The following is a 20,115-nucleotide window of genomic DNA, read 5'->3' on the forward strand; positions in this document are numbered from 1 at the left end:
CAACTTTCAATTTGTTTATTATTGATGTAATCAAAACACACGTAGGATATTTGAAATACATCATCATTTTAAAAACTGATGTTAAAGATAAGTTGCATTTGTCGAAAAATTTAGAGAATTTAACGCATAGTATCGAACAGATTGCGAATTATCTTACGATTTCACTGTATTGGTGCACATTATCCTGCATAATTTTTGGAACCTTGGGAGTGTTTATGTTTACATGCCTATCGCTGCCGAATGATCGACTTGCAGCGCTGATTAGTTGGACGATGGTTATCACAATCCGGTTGGTGTTGGAATTGAGTATCTTCAGATATTTTGTACAGCAGGTGAGTTAAATTTTGATGAAATTTTTTATTGTTCAAGTTGTTTTTAAATTGGACAAAATTTGTTTTTTTTTAAATCATAGCAGATGTCATACACTATGTATTTGACCCATTCCAGCGTGATGTCACAACGTTTGCAAATTTTATTTTGGTATATTGTATGTTAGTTTTACAGGTCATATCGCACATTGAAAAAAAAATATACCTTCTATGGTCAAAATTTAATTCTCTACAAGTTGAAACCAAATGTATTTTTATAGAACAAATAGATCACGAAATACAAGCAAAAGGAAACGTGACGTCACAACGCGCTTTTTTCCATTTTTCAGTTTTTTTTACAACACCGCATTTTTCTGCTCTTCTTTTCGATCAAACTATATGAAAATTTCTGAAAAGTATCGATTCATTAAAACCAACAAATCGATGTTTGTGATTTTTTCAAATTTTGATTTCAATTTATTTTAGAGTGATTCAGTTTCGTGATTTGGTGATGAAATTGATCCATTTATTCCCAAAAAAGGGGAATAAAATCTCAAAGGCCCTTATAAGTAGATAAGGTTTTCAACACTGCTCACATCAATTTTATTCGATTTTTTTTGAGCGATCATGTGAATATCATTTAGAAAAAAACTAATGCTAGGAAATATTTATTCGTAAAAGCGTTAAAACGAGTTTTTGAATCTTTTAAATCTTTAAATAAATGATAATTTCAAAAGCCATCGATCTTTTATAAGTTAGCTAATGGACACTAGAGTGCCTAAATCAGCCGACTTATGAAAATCTTATAAGTTTATAAAATAGATTTTACGCCTAGCACAAAGTCCAGTGCCAAATTTGGGGATTGAATCACAGAAATAGATGGCACAATGAGCCTAAAATTTGTATGGAATTTTGAGAAATTAAGTTTGGAAGGAACATGAAAACCAAGTTTTGCACCAAGTTCCCTATCGGCTGATTTGTTTGATTTATAATCATTCACAAAACCTTCGTTATGACAAATAGTTCATCTTAAGGTCCCATTTCGACAATGGTTTAGTTAAAAAGGTTTTTGAGTTTCAAAAATTAGCTTCTGATGGGTCTTTTACAAAAAAATATTCGAATGATCGTTAATCGACGCTTATATACCCGTTTTGAACGTTATAGCTGATTTATGATAACTCTAATCGAAATGCGTTCTTCAGATGAAATATTGTCATAATTAAAGCTTTAAAATACTCAAATTAAAAGAAAAATTGGTTGATAAAGACCTAAATTATTGACGAAACTCTGTTTTTTTTTGTTCATGCCGAACAAAATCCACATAATTCCATATAAAGTTTTCAGGTGCGTTGCGCAACCTCTTTTTTTAGAATTATCCGGACCAAATTTTGCATGAGACCTTGTGCTAGTACAAATTTGAATTTATTTAACTTTGTAATTCAGTTAAAAGTCTCTTTTGTGAGATTTTATGTGAAAACGGGGTTCGATTTGGATTTTTAGTGACATGCTTTGAGTTGGAAATTTTAATTCAGGACAGTTTTTTATTAGAATAATTTTTAATTAATTTTCTATAACAGTCTTGTGTTTTTTTTTATATGAAAAGTTTTAGTAGAATAACTTCAAAGATTTTTTAAATCTCATTAGATAAAACACAATGGAATGGAACGTATTTTGTTTGAACATAATGCCAGAAAGAAATAGAAGCTACTAGCGGTGATTTCCATTCTAACAAAGATATATGAAGAACTTGATCTTTTGCAAGATTTTTATTCAAATCACAGATAACTACCTGCTTTATAATTCACAAATATTCATTTACAAAATCGATGAGGGTTTCATTTGTTTGAAAGTTTGTTTATTCTCGAATGAAGTGTTGAAGTAGAAATGTTCAAAACAACCGAGTTAATGCAAAAAAAAATTTAGTATCTTTAAAAAATTGATAACAGAATTCGTTTATTGAAGCGTATTGAACTTGTATTGAAGAAATACTATAAGAGTGTTGAAGTAGAAAGTCTTGAACGTTTTCGAAAAAAAGTAAATAAATTTTCGTGACGTCACAACGCATTCTTTACCCGGGTGCAACTCACAACTTCTAAACCGAAAAATTTTAAGAGACCTCCAATTTTCGACAATATGTGAAATTTCAGTAAATCATAAAATGAAAAACAGTAGAATTTTCGTGACGTCACAACGCTAAAAAATAGATACCTTTATCAACGATACAAGAGCGTAAACCAAGGTTGCCGAAAAAAATTCTGTGTTTTTGAGAAAAATAAATCTGTCTTTCTGTGATTTTACCCAAAAGTTCTGTGATGGTTTTCTGTGATGCTATTTCCTATAATTTCATTGAAAATTTATGACAAATTGGGTCTTTTTTATATTAAAGTTGATGAAAATGAAAAGATAAAGATGAAATCAATTAGAATTGCCAATCCTATCATACTTAACTGAATCACAAAGTTAAAATCTAAATTTTGTGTTGGCCAAAAAAATTATAATTTTGGAAATCCTTTCAAAATTCCAAAAATCTGTGAAATCTGTGAATTTTTCAAAATTTTGTGTTCTGTGACACAGATTCTGTGATGAAAATTTGCTCAAAATTCTGTGAAATTACAGATTTTTCTGTGATTTCGGCAACCTTGGCGTAAACTTGCAGTGACTGTTTTTTATCTAATATCATGCTTAAAAATGACTTTTCTACCATAATTTTGCAATAATTTTTTTTTGACATAGCTAGATTTTTGACAAAGTTATGTTATAAATCTTATATATAAAAATGGAGGCGTTTTCTTTGTAACACCATCACGTATAAATGGTCGGTCGGAATGAAGTGAAATTTGGTATACGAGGGTTTTTTGGGTCAGAGATTGTTTGTATAATAGTTTCAAGAATCTCACTTTTCATGGAAGGTGGTCCCAATACAAATTCAATTTTAAATGGGACACAAGCCATACAGATTTGTTACGATTTTCATAAAAATCGATTCGCGAGCACGATGAAGTTAAGGACGTTTAGATGAAATTTAACATTTATTACAATTTATACATTAGAAGGTAAAACGAAGTTTACCGGGTCAGCTAGTAAAGTATAATTGCAAAAATCAATTTAATTTCCTACTACTTTTTTTTAAATTTCAACGATAACATACTCAATTCTAAAAGAGGTTACTAAAAATCTTTTATTGGAAAATGACACTCAAGAAATAATCTTTCAATCCTTCTAACGCTTTGCAATTTATTGTTGGATAATGAAAAATAAAAATCGGGTCTCCAGTTGAGGGGTAATTGGACTGGGTCATTTGTTTTCGATTTGTGGTTTAAAACAGGGAATACTAAAACAGAATAGTAAATCAAACAAGTGATATAGAATTGTCACCCCAATAAAAACCTAAAGAACATGATATTTTCATCTAAGATTGTAAAGATTTTAAGAAATAATAGAAGTACCGGCATCAAGAAACACATAGCAACTTCAATAGCTTCTAAAGACTTAATTTGTCCACAGATAGTCATACCGTTTGTAAATCAAAAGTTTAAAGGATGATGAGACATCAAATTGGCGTAGTCATTAAAATTATTTGTTTCTCCAGTTATTTTTAACTTTACAAAAACGTGCGATTTTCACCCTTTTAAGAAAAGGGGCAAGTTACAAAAAAAATTGTCTGAAGAAAAACCAAATGAAAACGTTTTACAATTCATAGTTTTTGATATATTTGTGATGTCATTATGAATAAAGCATCAATTGCAGTAATTTTTTGTTTTGTTCGAACTAAATTTCACATTTTTTCTGGTAAAATGTTTTTTTTTAAAGCATAAGGATTGTGAATTCATTTAGGGGTAAAAAAAACTACAAAAAAATTCAACTAGCTGAAGTCATAGAAAATGATGTTTGGATGAATGAACTTTTAAAATAAAAAAAAACGCGTGATGCAAAACAATCATATTCGAGCCTAATCAAACGAAAATTTAAAAATTGAATCTTTGATATGAATTTTTATACATTTTAGCCCAAGCTGGATTATATATATATTTATTTAAAAAATGTTGATAATTTTCCGAAAAACATTATAGGATAACTAAACCAATATAAAGTTTGTAGATGATATCATTAAGCCAATCCGTCATATTGAGTCAAATTTTTTACGGCATCGAAAAACGTAGAAATTTGTACATTTAAAGCTATGATCATTAAGTATCCGAACACTTTCGGTGATAGCTACATTACTAGAGATCGGATATGCAAAACTTTAGTAGCGTTGTGTTGGTTTTGAAAAGGACTATCTTGTCTATTTTTACCAGATTTTTAAGTTATCGTGTGTTTGAGATATTTACGATGCAAAAAGACATGGTAAAAATGTTTTTGCACAAATTTGAAAGTGTGCAAAGATAAAAAAGAGATTTTATGAAAATGTAAGAGTATTTCTTGAAATTCTTGATAATATTTTTTATATATTTTTTTACATTAAATTTCATATTAACACCTTCATTTCCTCCATGGAAAGTTTTTCGATCAAATCGAAACGATCAAAAAAACCTACATGTTGAGTTTCAAATTGGGAAAAACTTGGTTTGTTTTTGAAAATTTCAAGTGTAAGTATAAATGTTATTTAAAAATCTTTAAATATCTATTTTTTCGAAGGCTCACAAACAAATAACCTTCCTGATAAGATCAAAACTTTTAGAAGCAGCAGGTTGATTTATGTGACGGTTCAACTTATTTTTCTTAGTAAAATTATAGTTTTGGTGTAATTTTTCTTGTACTTTGAGGTAAATTTTTGATACTTAAAAATAGGGATTTTTTCCCCGAGTAAGCCGGTATAGGACAAAAGGCTTGAAACCCTATCAAATGGTAATGTTTGAAGGAAAAAATAAAAGGGGAAAAGTGCCAGATCCTAGAGAATTGAATGAAGTCGAAATTTCATTTTTTTATTGTTAAAATTTTATAAGTAATGTTGAAAAATTAAGCCCCTTCGTTTATGCAGCATCATAGTCCATCTTTCGATTTTCAATTGTTGTTCGGCCCTAACACAGGAACTGCCTTTAGTTTATTAATGACTAACATTTGTAAATATTATGAAGGTGTTTTGTATCCTTTACGATCAAGAAAACTCGTTAAAACCGTCAAAATAGAGACTGATCTATGTTTCTCCAAGGCATCTAATTCTAAACAAAGACGAAATCGGCATAACAGAAAAAAATAATCGAGAAATATGAAAAAAAAAGTGATCAACCTCTGACTTATTTCAATTTTTTTTTCATTATTTTATCCTTCATGTTTTCATTATTACCCAGTGTTGAGAATATTTTCAAGAATTAATAAAAAATAATGAAATGAAGGGTTTATAACTGGGGTTCAACTTTTCGTCGCTTAGCTGAACAACGCAAAATTTGTAACAAAAGCCATGTAAAGCAAGTTAATGAATTTGAAAATAACTTTCTTTTAACAGGTTTCATGTAGTTGTAAAATTCTTTAATATAATTTCACAATGGATTCCGAATTGAAAAATAAATGAGTGAAATAGGATGATGTGGGTACCGGTAATTTTTATCTCAAAGTTGAATCTGGGAAACATCATCAATCACATACCTGCCAGAATTTCAAAAGATGGGCTGTAGGTAATTACCATGCTGTTGTTTTTTTTTTATCAATTAAGCGCTTACAAAAACTAACACTATAATAACAGTTCAGCAGCTTTTTGGTCAATTGTTTTAGTGGATGAAACTGTGAAACGTCAACATCAATCATGTTCGCGATTGATTTGTGTTCGGATGTTCTGCGACTTACTCGGCTTTTCGGGTACACAATGATTCAGTGGGACGAAAAATTACATAGCTTTAAACTTACGAAAAATCGTTGGGTATTCTTCGTTTGCAACTTTGTAGTAGTTTTTTCACTGTATGCGTTGTATACAAAAAATGCAATGATCTCCTTTTCTTATTATTCCCAAGCATTTGGAGTAGTGTTTTGTTTATTCGCATTATTAGACAGCGAGCTTTATTTTGTTATAGCGATTGTGACCATTTTCAACGGATTGTTTAATCGCAAGGATTTGCTTAAATTGTTTAATCTGTTAAACCAAGTCGTTGCTGCTAATACTAGCTTGAATGTCAAAAAGTTTAGAACTACAATTCATCGATTGATGTTTCTGAGCTTTTTCTACATCGTGGTTATCATCTATGGCTACCAATGTTTTTATGCCTTTTACTACGATTTTTGGGATGATGTGTTTACTCAATTAATTTTTATTACACTTGAGCTCATGAACGATCAGTATTACATTTTATTTTTTATCCTATTAATTGTTGTCAAGGATGAGTTGAACCTGGTGGAGGAAAATTTGATACAATCCATTGAAACGAATGTTAACATAGGCGAAACAGTCAAAACGTATCGGGAAGTTTTAAAGTTAATGCAACTGCTGATGAAAGTGTTTTCGATTCCAATTATTTTTTCGATTTTTTTAGTTTTCATTGAAGGGACCGTACAAATGTCGCAAATTTATCCGATGCTGAGTGATGAAAGCCAATGTTTCACCAACATTTTAATGAACACTTTTTCGTTCGTGGTGTGGTATATTCATTTGTCTACTAAAATTATTGTGACACTATCATTGGCAGACGAAATCAGCGGTCAGGTAAGAATTATTAAAAAAAAGTAAACATCGTGAAAAACAACAATATGATAACTTTAAGAATGTTTAAGTGTTCATGTTTTATGATTTTACTCTTGAATTTCAATCAAGCTTATCCTTTTTTCCTTTCAAATTTTTTGCATATATGTAGGGTAACTTATTCCTGGTTTTTTGGGTATATTTTGGGCTTGGTGTAGGCGGCAGTAGCCGTTAGTTAAAAAGCGCTTTTCTTTCTTCATTTTACATAGTGCATTCCGTTATAATGACCCCACAACTTGGTTTGTTAAAAATTAGAGATGTACCGAATATTCGGTCGGCCGAATATTCGGCGCCGAATACCGCCGAAAAACCGTTAAGCCGAATATTCGGCTCACCGAATAGTTGAGCTAAGTATTCGGCCGAATAGGCCGAATAGGCCGAATATCTACTACAGACTTGTAAAATTTTTCAAAGATTTTGGATAATTTATAAAAAAAAACCAAAAGTAATGTTGTAAAAGCTACACAATCATTTAAAACTTGTGGTTTCAGCAAAACATCTAAGGTGTATCCGTGTATCTTTTACTGTGGATCGTACAGGAGAATGCCGACAAGTATCGTTCTATACTTTGATTATAGTTTATCCCAGATTTTCTGAATTTAGGCTTGCCCATAAATCCAGTATAGATTCCAGATAAGTAAAATCAGTAAAGATTCCAGATAAGTAAAATCTGGCCGGGATGTCCAGATATTGTATAAAACTTCGCGGATTTTTTCTCGGATTTATTCAGATTATTTGCCAAATCAAATAAAAAACTCAAGTTTTTCTTTGAAAATTTTAGATTTGTGTTCAATAACGATTTTTACAAAATGTCTAAATAAACACAAATTTTAGCCTTTAGCCTTTTTTCTCGACGTCTGACCGTGTGAATACGTGTGTTTGAAAGTATGGAATGCTTAAGGTTAAAGATCTTTCTTTTCAACAACTATTTTGAAGATATCTTGCTCAAATTGGACCTTTATTCAATATCCTTGGATTCTATATCTAAGAAGTAATTTCAAATAACTTGGCACTTGTTTCGACATTTCTTGTCCCAGATTTCACGAGAACGCAATCTTTTTGGTGATAAACGCCCTAGAAGTGACTAGTCATCTGATGTCTTTTCAGTTATTGGTGATATTTTCAAATTCAGAACGACCCCAACTTAAAAAATATCTAGTAATACATCATCCGATTATATCATCTGGTTGAAAATAATCGACTTAAAACATGAGAGGCATAAATATGGAAGAAATCAAAATAATTAAAATAATCACTTAAGTGTTTTTCACTAAAAACTCAATAGAATATTCGACCGAATATTCGGCCGAATATTCGGCCGAATATTCGTTTGGCCGAATAGTTGGAAAGGTCAATATTCGGTATTCGGCCGTTCGCCGAATACCACTATTCGGTACATCTCTATTAAAAATCTTTGTTTAGTACTCAGGTGGATTTTCGTATCTCTTTTTACCAAAAAAAAATTAACAGCTTGTTCCAGGTGGTGTTTTAATTCGCAGTTCCATCGTTGCAAAACCGAATTTGGTCTAAATTATTTATGTTTTATACTTGTACTACCTGACCCGGCAAACTTTGTTGAGCCTGTATTTTCGAGAATTTTTTTTTATATTTTAGCACTGTTCCTTAGTCAGCCTTCCTTTTGAGTGGATAAAAGCAAGTGGATACTCTTGTGTCAGAAAAAAATCCAGAATTATAGTTCAAATATTCAAATAAGTTACGCTTACTATTGGTTAGCGAACTTATTTTCTTCCGGTAACTTAAGAACGCTTAATCTATCAAGTTTCAATTTAGTTTAGCCATCATTCCTATTCAAAAATTCCTATCTGATCTTGTAATTTAAAATTGATGAAAACTGATTTGAACAGAAAATGGATCTTTTTTGCTGGAGTCTTCATGAACAGAGTTTTTTTTTCGATTTGTGTTTACCTCTGTATTTAAATACATTGAAGTTTTCTTTAAGCATAATCGTCTGAATAGAAAACTAAAAAATGAATTGGACAAAACCAGAACATTCAAAGAATAATGAAAATAAACTTAATTTTAATTTAATTTTTTTTCATTATTTCAAATGTCGTTTTTTTCGGACTTTGTACTAAATACACTAATTTAATTTTGTTGTGAATTGACAGAACTGAGATTGACAAATATTTAACAATTCAGGAAAAGTCACTATTCATCTCATTTTACAGCAACACATTTCTAATCAATATAATGTCTGAAAATGTCTTTAAAATTTGTGTCAACATTATCTTTTTTCAATTTTCAGTTAGGGATTGACAAATTGCACTATAAATTATGAAATTAAAAAAAAAAAATTTAAACTGCCATGTTTTCGGATAACTTTTCTCTTAGCATTTGAAACCTTGAATGAAAGCAAATTTATTTTGAGTGTTTGGAAAAAAAAATTCAAAACAATCACAAATTATTTAAAATTTTAGTTTATGATCCTAAGAAAAGAAACTGTAATCCAAACAGTTAAATTTAATTCTGAATTTTATTGTTAATTTATATCAATATTCTGAGTTTGGCTTCATGAATCTGAATTTTCTGTTATATTTGAACGTAAATTTAAAAGCTGATTTTCTTTTATCTTGATTTTATTTTTGTTGATCGAGTTCAAGTGTTTATATTCTTAAGCTCACTTATGCTTGATAGATTGTTTTTTTGATCTGATATCTGGTACGAAACTTTTTTTTTGTATTTTTGTGTATTGGTTCAGATTTTTCTCTATACTTAAATGTTTCAAAATTTTAGATGGCATGCTTTTTACTTAAATGTTAAATTTTTATATTCTTTCATGTTTGATGATATTTTTGATTACGATCCTTTTTTCTGCCTTTTGAAACTGAGAGTTGGATCTAATATCAAGTTTAAGTCCTATATAGCTTAACTTTGGAAATGTTCCTTTTAACCACTGAGCATAAAAGGTAGTGTGCATTTTTCAATGTTTCCTGATCCTCCAATCTGTTCTTATGATAGTGATGCAATTTACTTGGAATCACAAAATTGATAACATTCAATTCTCGAACTGACTGGATAAATTCCTAACATCTTCTAAAAATCAACCAAAAATAAATAAAGGTGATTTTTTATCAGTTATATGGCTTTCTATTGGTGTTATCAAAACTCATCAAAAATGATTTGGTAATGGTAATGTTTTGAGTCTATCGAAAATTTTACATCCCTATAGCTTGAATTACTAAAAGAATTTGATATTTCAAAAAAAAAATTAACGGTGCACGACAGGCCCGTGCGAAGCACTTGTCCAAGGGGGAAGAGGGGGGGGGGGGGGGGGGGGGGTAGGGTTTCGAAATTCAAATTAAGTTGAAAATAATAACAATTTTTTTTGGGGATATAACAATAATAAAAATACTAAAAATATCCAGTAAATAAAGAAATGGATTTCTAACATAATTTTCTAACTAATTAACTTACAAACTGACAATAAATTTTTAGTTTGTCTGATATAATAAATACGAATTTTCAAATCTAGATAATTACCCACAATGAAAGTTGCAAATCAATTCTTTTTTCGGTAAGTCATCGATAAATTTTTCAAAATGATATTCCTTATTCTACATAAGAAATTTTCTTCATAAGAATTTCTATGCATTGAAGTTTTCAAATTAAAAAAAAAAATTCCAAAATACACATTCATACAAATCTGAATTCTTAAATATCTATCCGATCAGGTAAAAAATTACCCATGATAATAACAATTGTGACTAATAATTAATCATAATTTTCAATTCTTTTCTTCATTTTCAACTGAAGAGTTGATTGAACAATTCTATAGGATTTCAAATTTTAACAAATAGTTCTTTTATTTTTATTTTTCAAAGTAAATTTTCGATTAGTGAATAATATCCATTTTGAGCTTATTAAATTAAATTATTAAATTAAATTAAATTAAATTAAATTTTATTTGATAAAAAGAAGAATATATTGAATCTTATTTCAAGAGTGCAAGTGATCGTACACAGATATACAATCTTTTTTAAAACATAAAATAAAAGGGATAAAAATTCAATTATACTGACAAGGAAACGTTAGAAAATGGGTGATTTCGTGAACGATTAATGAGAAACTGATAAAAAATAAAAAAATAGAGATTTCCAAGTCTTGTTCTAAATATTGAAAGCACACAGCACAAACAAATTTAATTAACATTTCGCATTAAAATTCAGTTTTAAAGTTACTACTTAGAATCTTTTTTCGGACTTTTTAAAAATTAATTAAAAAACCATGATCGATTCAAATGAAAAGTTTTTGTTTTTCAATCGCAGGTTTTAAAGTTTAAAATTACAAGCTCTGAAGGTTCTGTCATTTTCAATTGTTTTTTTTTGTCCTGGAAAGAACTAAAGGTAGAAATAATGTTTTTTTTTTCAAATCTGATTCGCATTCTGTTTATTTTAATATATTCAATTTAGGAATAATGTTATGATAATGGTGATGCATAATCTAAAGAAGTAAAATTCAACAGTCTTATTAAAATTTGGGAAGAAATCATTACAAGTATTTTTGACATAACTGCAGAAAGCTAAAAAATAACTTGATTTCATTTAACAAATTTGCTGAAACGGGAAAAACGATTAAATTTATATTTTAAAAAATATTTACACTTGAGGAGCAATGTTGGCCTTGACCGAGAACGGTCGTTTTTTTTCCGCGACCGCGTTTTTCTTCTGTGGTCTTCAAATTAAATTTTTGTTTTCCATTATTAAGATTTTTTTCGAAGTTAGTCATTGTAGTGTTTAATTAACTTAAACATATTGAAAATTCTTGATGTGTTGGTGTAGATAGATTTTCGGGAAAACCGGTAATAGAAATCGAGTTCAATCCGTGCATTTTTGTCGAGTTGTGGAGTGAAAAAGATGTCAATTTAGACCGGAAGGAATTTTTATCCATTTGAATTAAAGATTCAAATAAAAAATATTTTGAATCAGTGATGAAGATGCAGAAACTTTAGTGATTTTTATAAAGTTCATCATCTTTTTGAAAAGGGAAAATATTTCCGGGTAAAGTAGTGAAATAAGAGTGCCAGCGTCGAAGCTTTTTTATGCAGATTGCTTGGATTTCTTCAAGGCGAAAGGAATAAAATCAGCTAAGTATCATTTGAGATTGATCATTTTAAATTTTATTATATTAAATAGTAAAATAGCTTAACTCTATTATTGGGGATTAGTGGGGGGTAGGACAGGGCATCAAACGAGCGGAAAACTGATATACAATGGATTGTGGGTTCAAGCCAGCCGGAGTATCTCGGCAAATTTGGAATCTGGAATAGGTTCCTTAGGGACCTTTCCAGGTATCTTTATTTGTTTCGAACAGTTGGAAGGGAGTAAGATGAGCCAAACCTGTCCCAAACCAGTGGTAACGGACCCCTTGGTTGTGCTGCAATTATTGTTGATGAGTTAAGAATGAACAATATTTGAATGTGCGATCGAGACTTCCCGTACCGCCCCGGGTCAAAAGACCTATCAGCCACTGGTGGGTTGAACATACATACATGCATATACATACATTTTAAAAAATATTTACACTCAATTTGATTTACAACTTTTTGAACACTTCGTTAAATGAGGCAAGCTTAACAAATAAAAAACTTTTAGGACGTTTTTCAGGGAACCCGAAATTATTTGAAGTCTTGAGAAAGGTTGATAATATTGATAAAAAAAAAAGTTTAATTGTATTGTTTTAAAGTTTTGTCAAAAAAGTGGAGAAATTTCTCAAACGTTCTATTTTGAAGAGTTATTTCAATAACAAAAGCTTATAGAAATATATTTGGATTCAGGGCACTCAAATAAGTCAAAATTACCTTTCAAGTTCATTGCACCTAAGAAAAATGTTAATGTGTGTGCCTTGTGTAGTTCATCAAAAACTTTTAAAATATTATGTTGAGAATTTAGAAGAACAAAAACACGAAATAAAATTGAGATTTGAGTTGGTTTCTTGAAAAATATTTCATATCAGCGTAACATTTTTATAACATAAACTTTCATTCAATCAAAATTTGTAGTAATATTAGATTATAGATATTAGATTTTAGTTTTTTTTCTGTTTATTCTGTTGACCATCGTGAGAGGTGAAATTAGTTTTAAAGTCAAAATGGATAGTTTCAAACCCTGCTCTTGTTTAGTTACACTTCTTAATAAAAACCATTTCTAAAGACAAGGTACGATTATTGTATATCAAGTCAAAAAATTGATTGAGTTTCAATTCAAATTAACATTTTGAAATTAGTTTCAATTCATGAACGTCTTATTGTGTCCTAAAATGAAATGTGTCTAGCCTAGGGTGATTTAAGTCTAAAAACCGCCGGAGGCGAGCCAAGTTTATGACTTACTTGATAACACTTATTTTTAAAAACCTTTTAAGATTAAGTAATTTTCCTGTACTACATTGAAAATTTTACTTGGAAAAAATCTCCATGGGGGGGGGGGTTAAACCCCTAAACCCCTCCCCCCCCTCGTTCGCACCAGAGGACTGAACCAGCTGTCAAATCGCATACAAACGCACCGTACCAAATTTTTGGTACCAGAACGTCAGTGTGGTTCCTGAAATTAAACACTTCACCCCATAACAGACTCGAAATAGGGTAACATTTTGGTTGCCAAACGCATCTGTTGTTGTCATACTGCAGATTTAGAATCAATTTTAACAAGGATTATGCTGAAAACTCTGCATTTTGTGCCCAACCATAATTTATTAATGTTACCAAAGATCCCTTTGATTGACATTCCCGAGCCGCAGATATCATTTTAAGGATTATTAAAAAATTGCCTCTGGTTGAAATTTAAGCAATGAGGACGCCATGTTGCCCCTATACGTGTTTCACTCGTTTCATTTTTCTTCTTCCTGCGGGTTTCTTGACTGAAAACTTGGTACGGGAATTTTTGTTTTCTTCAGCCCCTTGGTTCGCACGGCCTTGGTGCACGAACAATCATCTAAGAACTGATAGTACATTAGTAAGCCTTGATTGCTTTTGGCGCCTTCCTACTCTGGGAGATTCGAATAAAAAAAAAATGGAAATTGGGTGCCATGACTTTTATTTCATACGAATAAAAACTAAACATTAATTTTCAAATTCCACAAAAACATTTTCGAAACTATCTCTCCGTTGTGTTTTTCTTCGCGTGAAAACGAACACAACAAAAAAATCGCATGCAAATCGGATGATCCAAAGAAGTGTTTTGCGTGTTCGTACATTTCTGTCTCTCTCCCTGTTTTATATATATACTAGCTGATCCCATACGAACTCCGTTTCGCTTTAAACTTGGAATATGTCATGAACAGTTTGTATGAAAGTCAATTGCCAAGCATTTTCCAGATTCATTGTCGTTTGTCGTCTGCTACTAAATATGAAATCATGAATTAACAACCACGTGTATAAATTTCGACTAAATCATTGCATAACAACGCAATTATTGCCAAAAAGCTAAACCCCTTTCGGGGGCTCTTATATAAGCTTTGATAACTGAAATCGATTGCCCTTCCCTCAAAACTCCCGTGTGCAAATTTTCAAAGCAATCCATTGTATAATAACGTCAATATGGCTAAAAACAGTGAAAAATTAATTTATATGGGCAACTCCTTTCGTCCACCCCTGGCAAAATATTTGACATCTGAGATCGATTGTCCGTCCCTGAAAACTACCGTGTGGAAATTTTCATCCCAATCCGATGTATAATAACGTCGATATTGCAAAAATATTGAGAGGTTTATATGGATGACCCCCTTTGCCGGCCCCTTAAACTGAATTGAATACCTGAAATCCATTGCTCATCTCTCAAAACCCTCGTGTACCGATTTTCTTCTGAATCCGATGTATAATAACGACAATATTGCATCAACAGTGAATAGTTAACATGGACGATCCCTTTGGCCGACCCCTGATTTTAGTTTGGATAAGTGAAATCAGTTATTTGTCCCTAATAACTCCGATGTGCAAATTTTCATCCCAATCCGATGTATAAAAACGACAATATCACTAAGATACTGAAAATTTAATATGGACGACCCCTTTTGCCGGCCCCTTACACTAAATTGGATACCTCAAATCGATTGCACGTCACTCAAAACTATCATGTACCAATTTTCATCTTAATACGATGTATAATAACGTCAATATCGTAAAAACAGCGAACAGTTAATATGGACGACCCCTTTGGCTGTCCCCTTACACAAAATTTGACACCTGAAATCGATTGCTCGTCTTTCAACACACTCATGTGCAAATTTTCAACACAATCCGACGAAAAATAACGTCAATATCGTGAAAACAATATTTGTCTTGTATGGACGACCCCCTTCAGAAGGGGTCATCCAAAAATCTGAAAACAATTTTCATCCTTCCTGGTCCTAATGAGCATCCATGCCAAACTTCAGCACTCTAGCTCTTAAAACGGCTGAGTCTATAGAGGACAAACAAACAAACAAACAAACAAACAAACATACAGAAATTGCTTTATATATATATAGATTTATAGATTTGCGTTTTCGTAGTAATAATCCTGTTAAAAAATAAAAAAAATATTTTGTTTGCCGGTTTACATGCACACGCACAGTGCTCGGCTAATTCATTCGAGTATTAGACCGAGTCGATTTGGGGTCATTTTTGAATTTTTCAAACCCTGGGTTTCAAAAACCTTCGTTTGGATAAAAACTCAACCATGATTTTTTGCAGAACTTTTAAGTAACGTTTACATGAGTATATTTGAACATTAATGTTTGTATGGGAAAATTGAATATTTTGTACTGAAAAATCGACATTATTTTTGTTTCTTTTGCAGAACCAAGCCTGCTAATGGTGTTTGTGCCAATTTATAAATTTTATAAAGTAAATTTTCCGCTGAAAAACATTGTCGAAGACTGTAACTTCGTATTTTATAAGGCAAAAAAAAATATTAGCAGTTTCTTTTCACATTGATATACAATAAATTCAATTGACATCACTGTAGTGATGCAATACCATGATGAGATCTACCCAGCAAACATTTTTGTAGGTATATTTCTCAACAACTTTGTTATACGTTTCATATATCTACATTAAAGAATTATCGTATGAAACTTGAAAAAACAGCATTTACCTACCAAAGTGGAGGCATTATACATACAAATTTTCAACTTCTGGCTAAAGCGATAAGAGTATACGATTTAGACACCATATTCATACATACTGAAAGAATGCAAGAGAGCACAATATTTTCACCATCTGATTTTTAGCAATCTGGTTGCACTGCTGGTCGCTGAGAGAATAACAAAGCTGTTCTCTCTTTTGACCCACCCGGAAGAAAAAAAAGGAACGAAATCGTCTTCAAAATCTGCAAACATGGCGGACTTTTAATCATATCCGATTTAAGCCATTTTATCCGACTTCGAGTAACGATTTATACGACTTTTACATGCGTTAGTTGGAATTACGATTTGCAGTAACGTTTTTAAAGACTTGAGTTATCATTTTTAATGCGATTTTATGTTTGCTGGGTAGATATGGTGGTCTCACTTTGGCAAAAAGTAGAGGGTTGGATGCGGAGGAGGAGCCGAAATTTGGCAGCTGGCTGTTTGGCTGGCTGCTGGCTGGCTGGGATGCCAGGTGCTCTAATTTTTTGTAAAACACGAAGTTTTGCCAATAATCAAGATATTGCTTAGACAAAGATTTCGCCTTGATTTTTGCAAATATAATTCATGGAATCGAAACCAAAATCTTCCGGCTGAGCTCCGGGCTGGTAAGCAAAGCTGGAAGAGGTTGGACCTATAAACGACGATGCCAGTTTTGTCGGTAGCATGGCGAGGCGTTACATTCCATCGTCCGAGAAGCGGCTGGCCCTCCTGCAGGAACATCCGATCTTCATCGAGATGAAGAAGCTGCTTCAGGAGGACCCCATCTGTTGCCATCGCTGCTTCAGAAGATCCAATCGAGTAATCCGGATCTGATGGGTAGCATTTGGGAAAACCAGATGAAATTTTTGGCATTTTTGAATGGGGGAACCGATGAGCTGAAATAGGAAAATAAGCGCAACGTTAGGCGCCTGAGCAGCATGACGATAAGTCCGATAAGTGGGTTGGGGAATCAGTTCGATCCACTGCAGACTGTTGATTGTCCAGAATGGTTTGAGCCCCTGAAGGATTCTGCAGGTGATGCTGTCCAATTGCTAGTCATCCTCAAGTGCAGCAAAGCTCCAGCTCAACGCTGCTCGTGGGTGGTGGTGAAGGTAGAATAACTGAATATGTTAATATTAAAAAAGGCTTAAGCAGTATTTACATGATGCAACAGTTATTTGAGAATAAAGCTTCGAATCATAAAATCGTTTATCATTTAATCATGAAAATAATTAATAGCAGAATTTATAGCATTGCTTTAGCAGAACCGATTTACTTTTATTTTCATCCAACACTTTTCGATTGGAGGGAAACAAAATAGCTCTTTGGATAAGGTAACAAGAATAAGGAGCAAGCAACATCCGGTATAGGGTTTTGGTTGTTTGTTCCACCCTTTAAGATCCTTTCTATCATAACGGTCAATGAAAAGTTTTTTTTTTTCGGAACATACTGGTAGACCGAACTGTATTAAAATTTTATTTAAAAAAAAAGTGTTTAGAATACAAATTAATTCATTGAATATACTCATATCATTGCATTTTTCCGGAAACTCAATTTAAATATAATAAAATAAACTAAACCCCAGTACGGTTTTAAATCTTTTGATCTTTCGTTTACGATTAGCTTGTGCACATACACACACTTTTTTGCCATTTGATTTTTTATCTCTAACACCTGGCATACCTGGACCCCTTTTTTCGTAAACACTACATCTAGCTGTCAAATTTTTTTTCAATATGGCGGAATGGCGATTTGGCATATGAGATCACCATACTAGAGCCATCATGCTCCAGTGTGCTTGCAAAACGTGGAACGTGAGAAAAGTACATTGGAACGGGCGGAAATTCACCAGATGTGCAACCAAATTCATTAGAAGTGCGGCAGAATTCATCGAGTGTGATCAAAATTCACCAAGTGTGCAGAAAAGTTCAGCAGATGTGCATCCCATTTTTGATTTTCGTGCTGAGTTTTGCTGCATATCTGGTAAATTTTCGCCTGTTCAAATCGTATCAGGAATGATAACTTAAGCCGTTAACAATGGTGTTGCGAATCGCAATTCCCACTGCGTAGAGAAAAGATCGTATAAAATGTGCATTCAGATGGCTAAAAATCAGATGGGAATTGGGTAATATTTACCAATGAGAGAACTGGAAAATTTTGTCGCTGGCAACGATTTGAAGGTTATGAGACAAAAATCTTGCGCTCTCTTGCATTCTTCCGATAGGTACGAATAAGGTGTCGGATAACCCCCAATTAGTGTAGTTTTCTTCGCTTAAGAAAGAAATGAAAATTACGTATTTTGCCTCCACTTTGGTAGGTAAATGCTGTTTTGTCAACTTTCATACGATCTTTCTTTGATATATATGGAACGTATATCAAAACAGCTTAAGAATATAGCTTCAAAAATATTTGCTGGGGCACAGTTCGTGCACTTCGTTTTTAATGAACATTGCACATGGCTGGCTGGAAAGGGCGCAAATTTTAGCAGATGTGCAGCAAAATTTAGCAGATGTGCGGCAGAATTCATCAAGTGTTAAAAAAAATTCACAAAGTGTGCAGAAAAATTCACCAATTGTGTAGAAAAGTTGATCAGATGTGCGTTCCATCTTTGATTTTCCATTTACCTACATGGAATTCGATTCACACCTCTGGTTCTATCAAGCTCTATCGTAAAGATCATATCGTAAAGATTATTCTGATTATCGGGTCCAAAAAAACACTTTTAAGTTACCTTGATGCAATTCTCATTATTTGATTAAGTGTTCCTGGAATTTCCAAGGCGTTCACGCGGTACCAAGTACTTATCTTTTTACCAAATCCATCCAGCACACCCTAATTAATCCCGGATAATCGAAAATGGGTCTTAATTTTATTTACCAGCAAGGTCGGGCTGCCAAATCTCTTAAAACCCCCTCTAAAATATTTGTAATATTTGAAAACGTCTACAAATGTAGCTATCTACTAATCTTATTTCGCACCTTTTTTTACATTAACGATCCTCAACGCCAATTGCTCCATCAAAACAAAAAAGAACATATACTTGATTTATTCGTTGAACAAATTTAAACAATTTGTAGAAGAAAATTTTGATGATTTTCAATCATTCATATTTTAACAGGCCAAATAAATAGTGGACCTAATTCTTGTGTCGCTCACTGTATAACCGGAACAGTGCACAAATCAATAATTTATGATGGAAAGATTTCCATTCTTAGCTACTTGATATGCAATATCCAACTGGCGACTGACATCTGGTGTTTTGTTTGATCCCAATCGCTACTTCTACCGCACTCTACTGTGGTTGATTTTTACTACGCCACAGTTAGCGGTTACGCAGAACATCGATAATGTCCGCGGAAGGTTTGCTCACTAACATCCTTTGTGTAAATCGCGCTTTTTCCTACGTGCCAGTGCAATGGAATAAGAAACTACAACGTTATGAACTGTCAAACTTCCTCTGGGCGATAGCAATTTCAAATCTTGGTTTGGTCGCTTTGCTTCACGGAATTCATATTAGGAATAGCTACGGCTCAATCAAGGCTGACACAGAATTTTTCGGTCCAGTGTTGTATGTGATAATATTATTAGACAGCCATGTGTATTTCTTTGTCGACTACGTAACTGTTTTAAATGGGTTGCTCAACCGGAAATATGTTTTGCAGTTTTTTGATTTGTTGAACGAAATGTGTAAAAAATCCACTTGGAGATCTAGTTTAAAGCTAAGGAAGTATAAAACTATCGCTTGGAAGCTCATGTTAACTAGCTTCATTTCCGTTTTTCTCAGTACGATCGCGGTTCAGTATTTTTACACCATTTCTTACGACGATTGGTCGGATCTAATCGTTCGAATTATTTTCGCGGTAATCATTATAAGGAACGATCACTACTTTATACTATTGTATATATTGTTGCATTACATAAGAAACGAACTAACGTTGATTGAAACAAGTTTATTGAAAACTGTCAGAACAAGTTATAACATGCTTGAAGCAACTGGTGAATATTTCATGATGTTGAAGTTGATTCACTTATCGA

The 20,115-nt window shown here is 32.3% G+C and overlaps 1 protein-coding gene across 1 annotated transcript in view; it reads left to right on the top strand.

The window, feature by feature from the left end:
* Nucleotides 1–272: 272 nt before the first annotated feature.
* Nucleotides 273–20,115, top strand: part of LOC129742043 (gustatory receptor 68a-like) — a 43,935-nt gene continuing 24,092 nt past the window's right edge. Inside the window, exon 1 of the mRNA XM_055733889.1 lies at nucleotides 273–332. Coding sequence (XP_055589864.1) covers nucleotides 273–332 — 60 coding nt within the window. The remainder of the gene's footprint in view (nucleotides 333–20,115) is intronic.

Source organism: Uranotaenia lowii, chromosome 2 (assembly GCF_029784155.1).
Source record: "Uranotaenia lowii strain MFRU-FL chromosome 2, ASM2978415v1, whole genome shotgun sequence".
NCBI lineage: Eukaryota > Metazoa > Arthropoda > Insecta > Diptera > Culicidae > Uranotaenia > Uranotaenia lowii.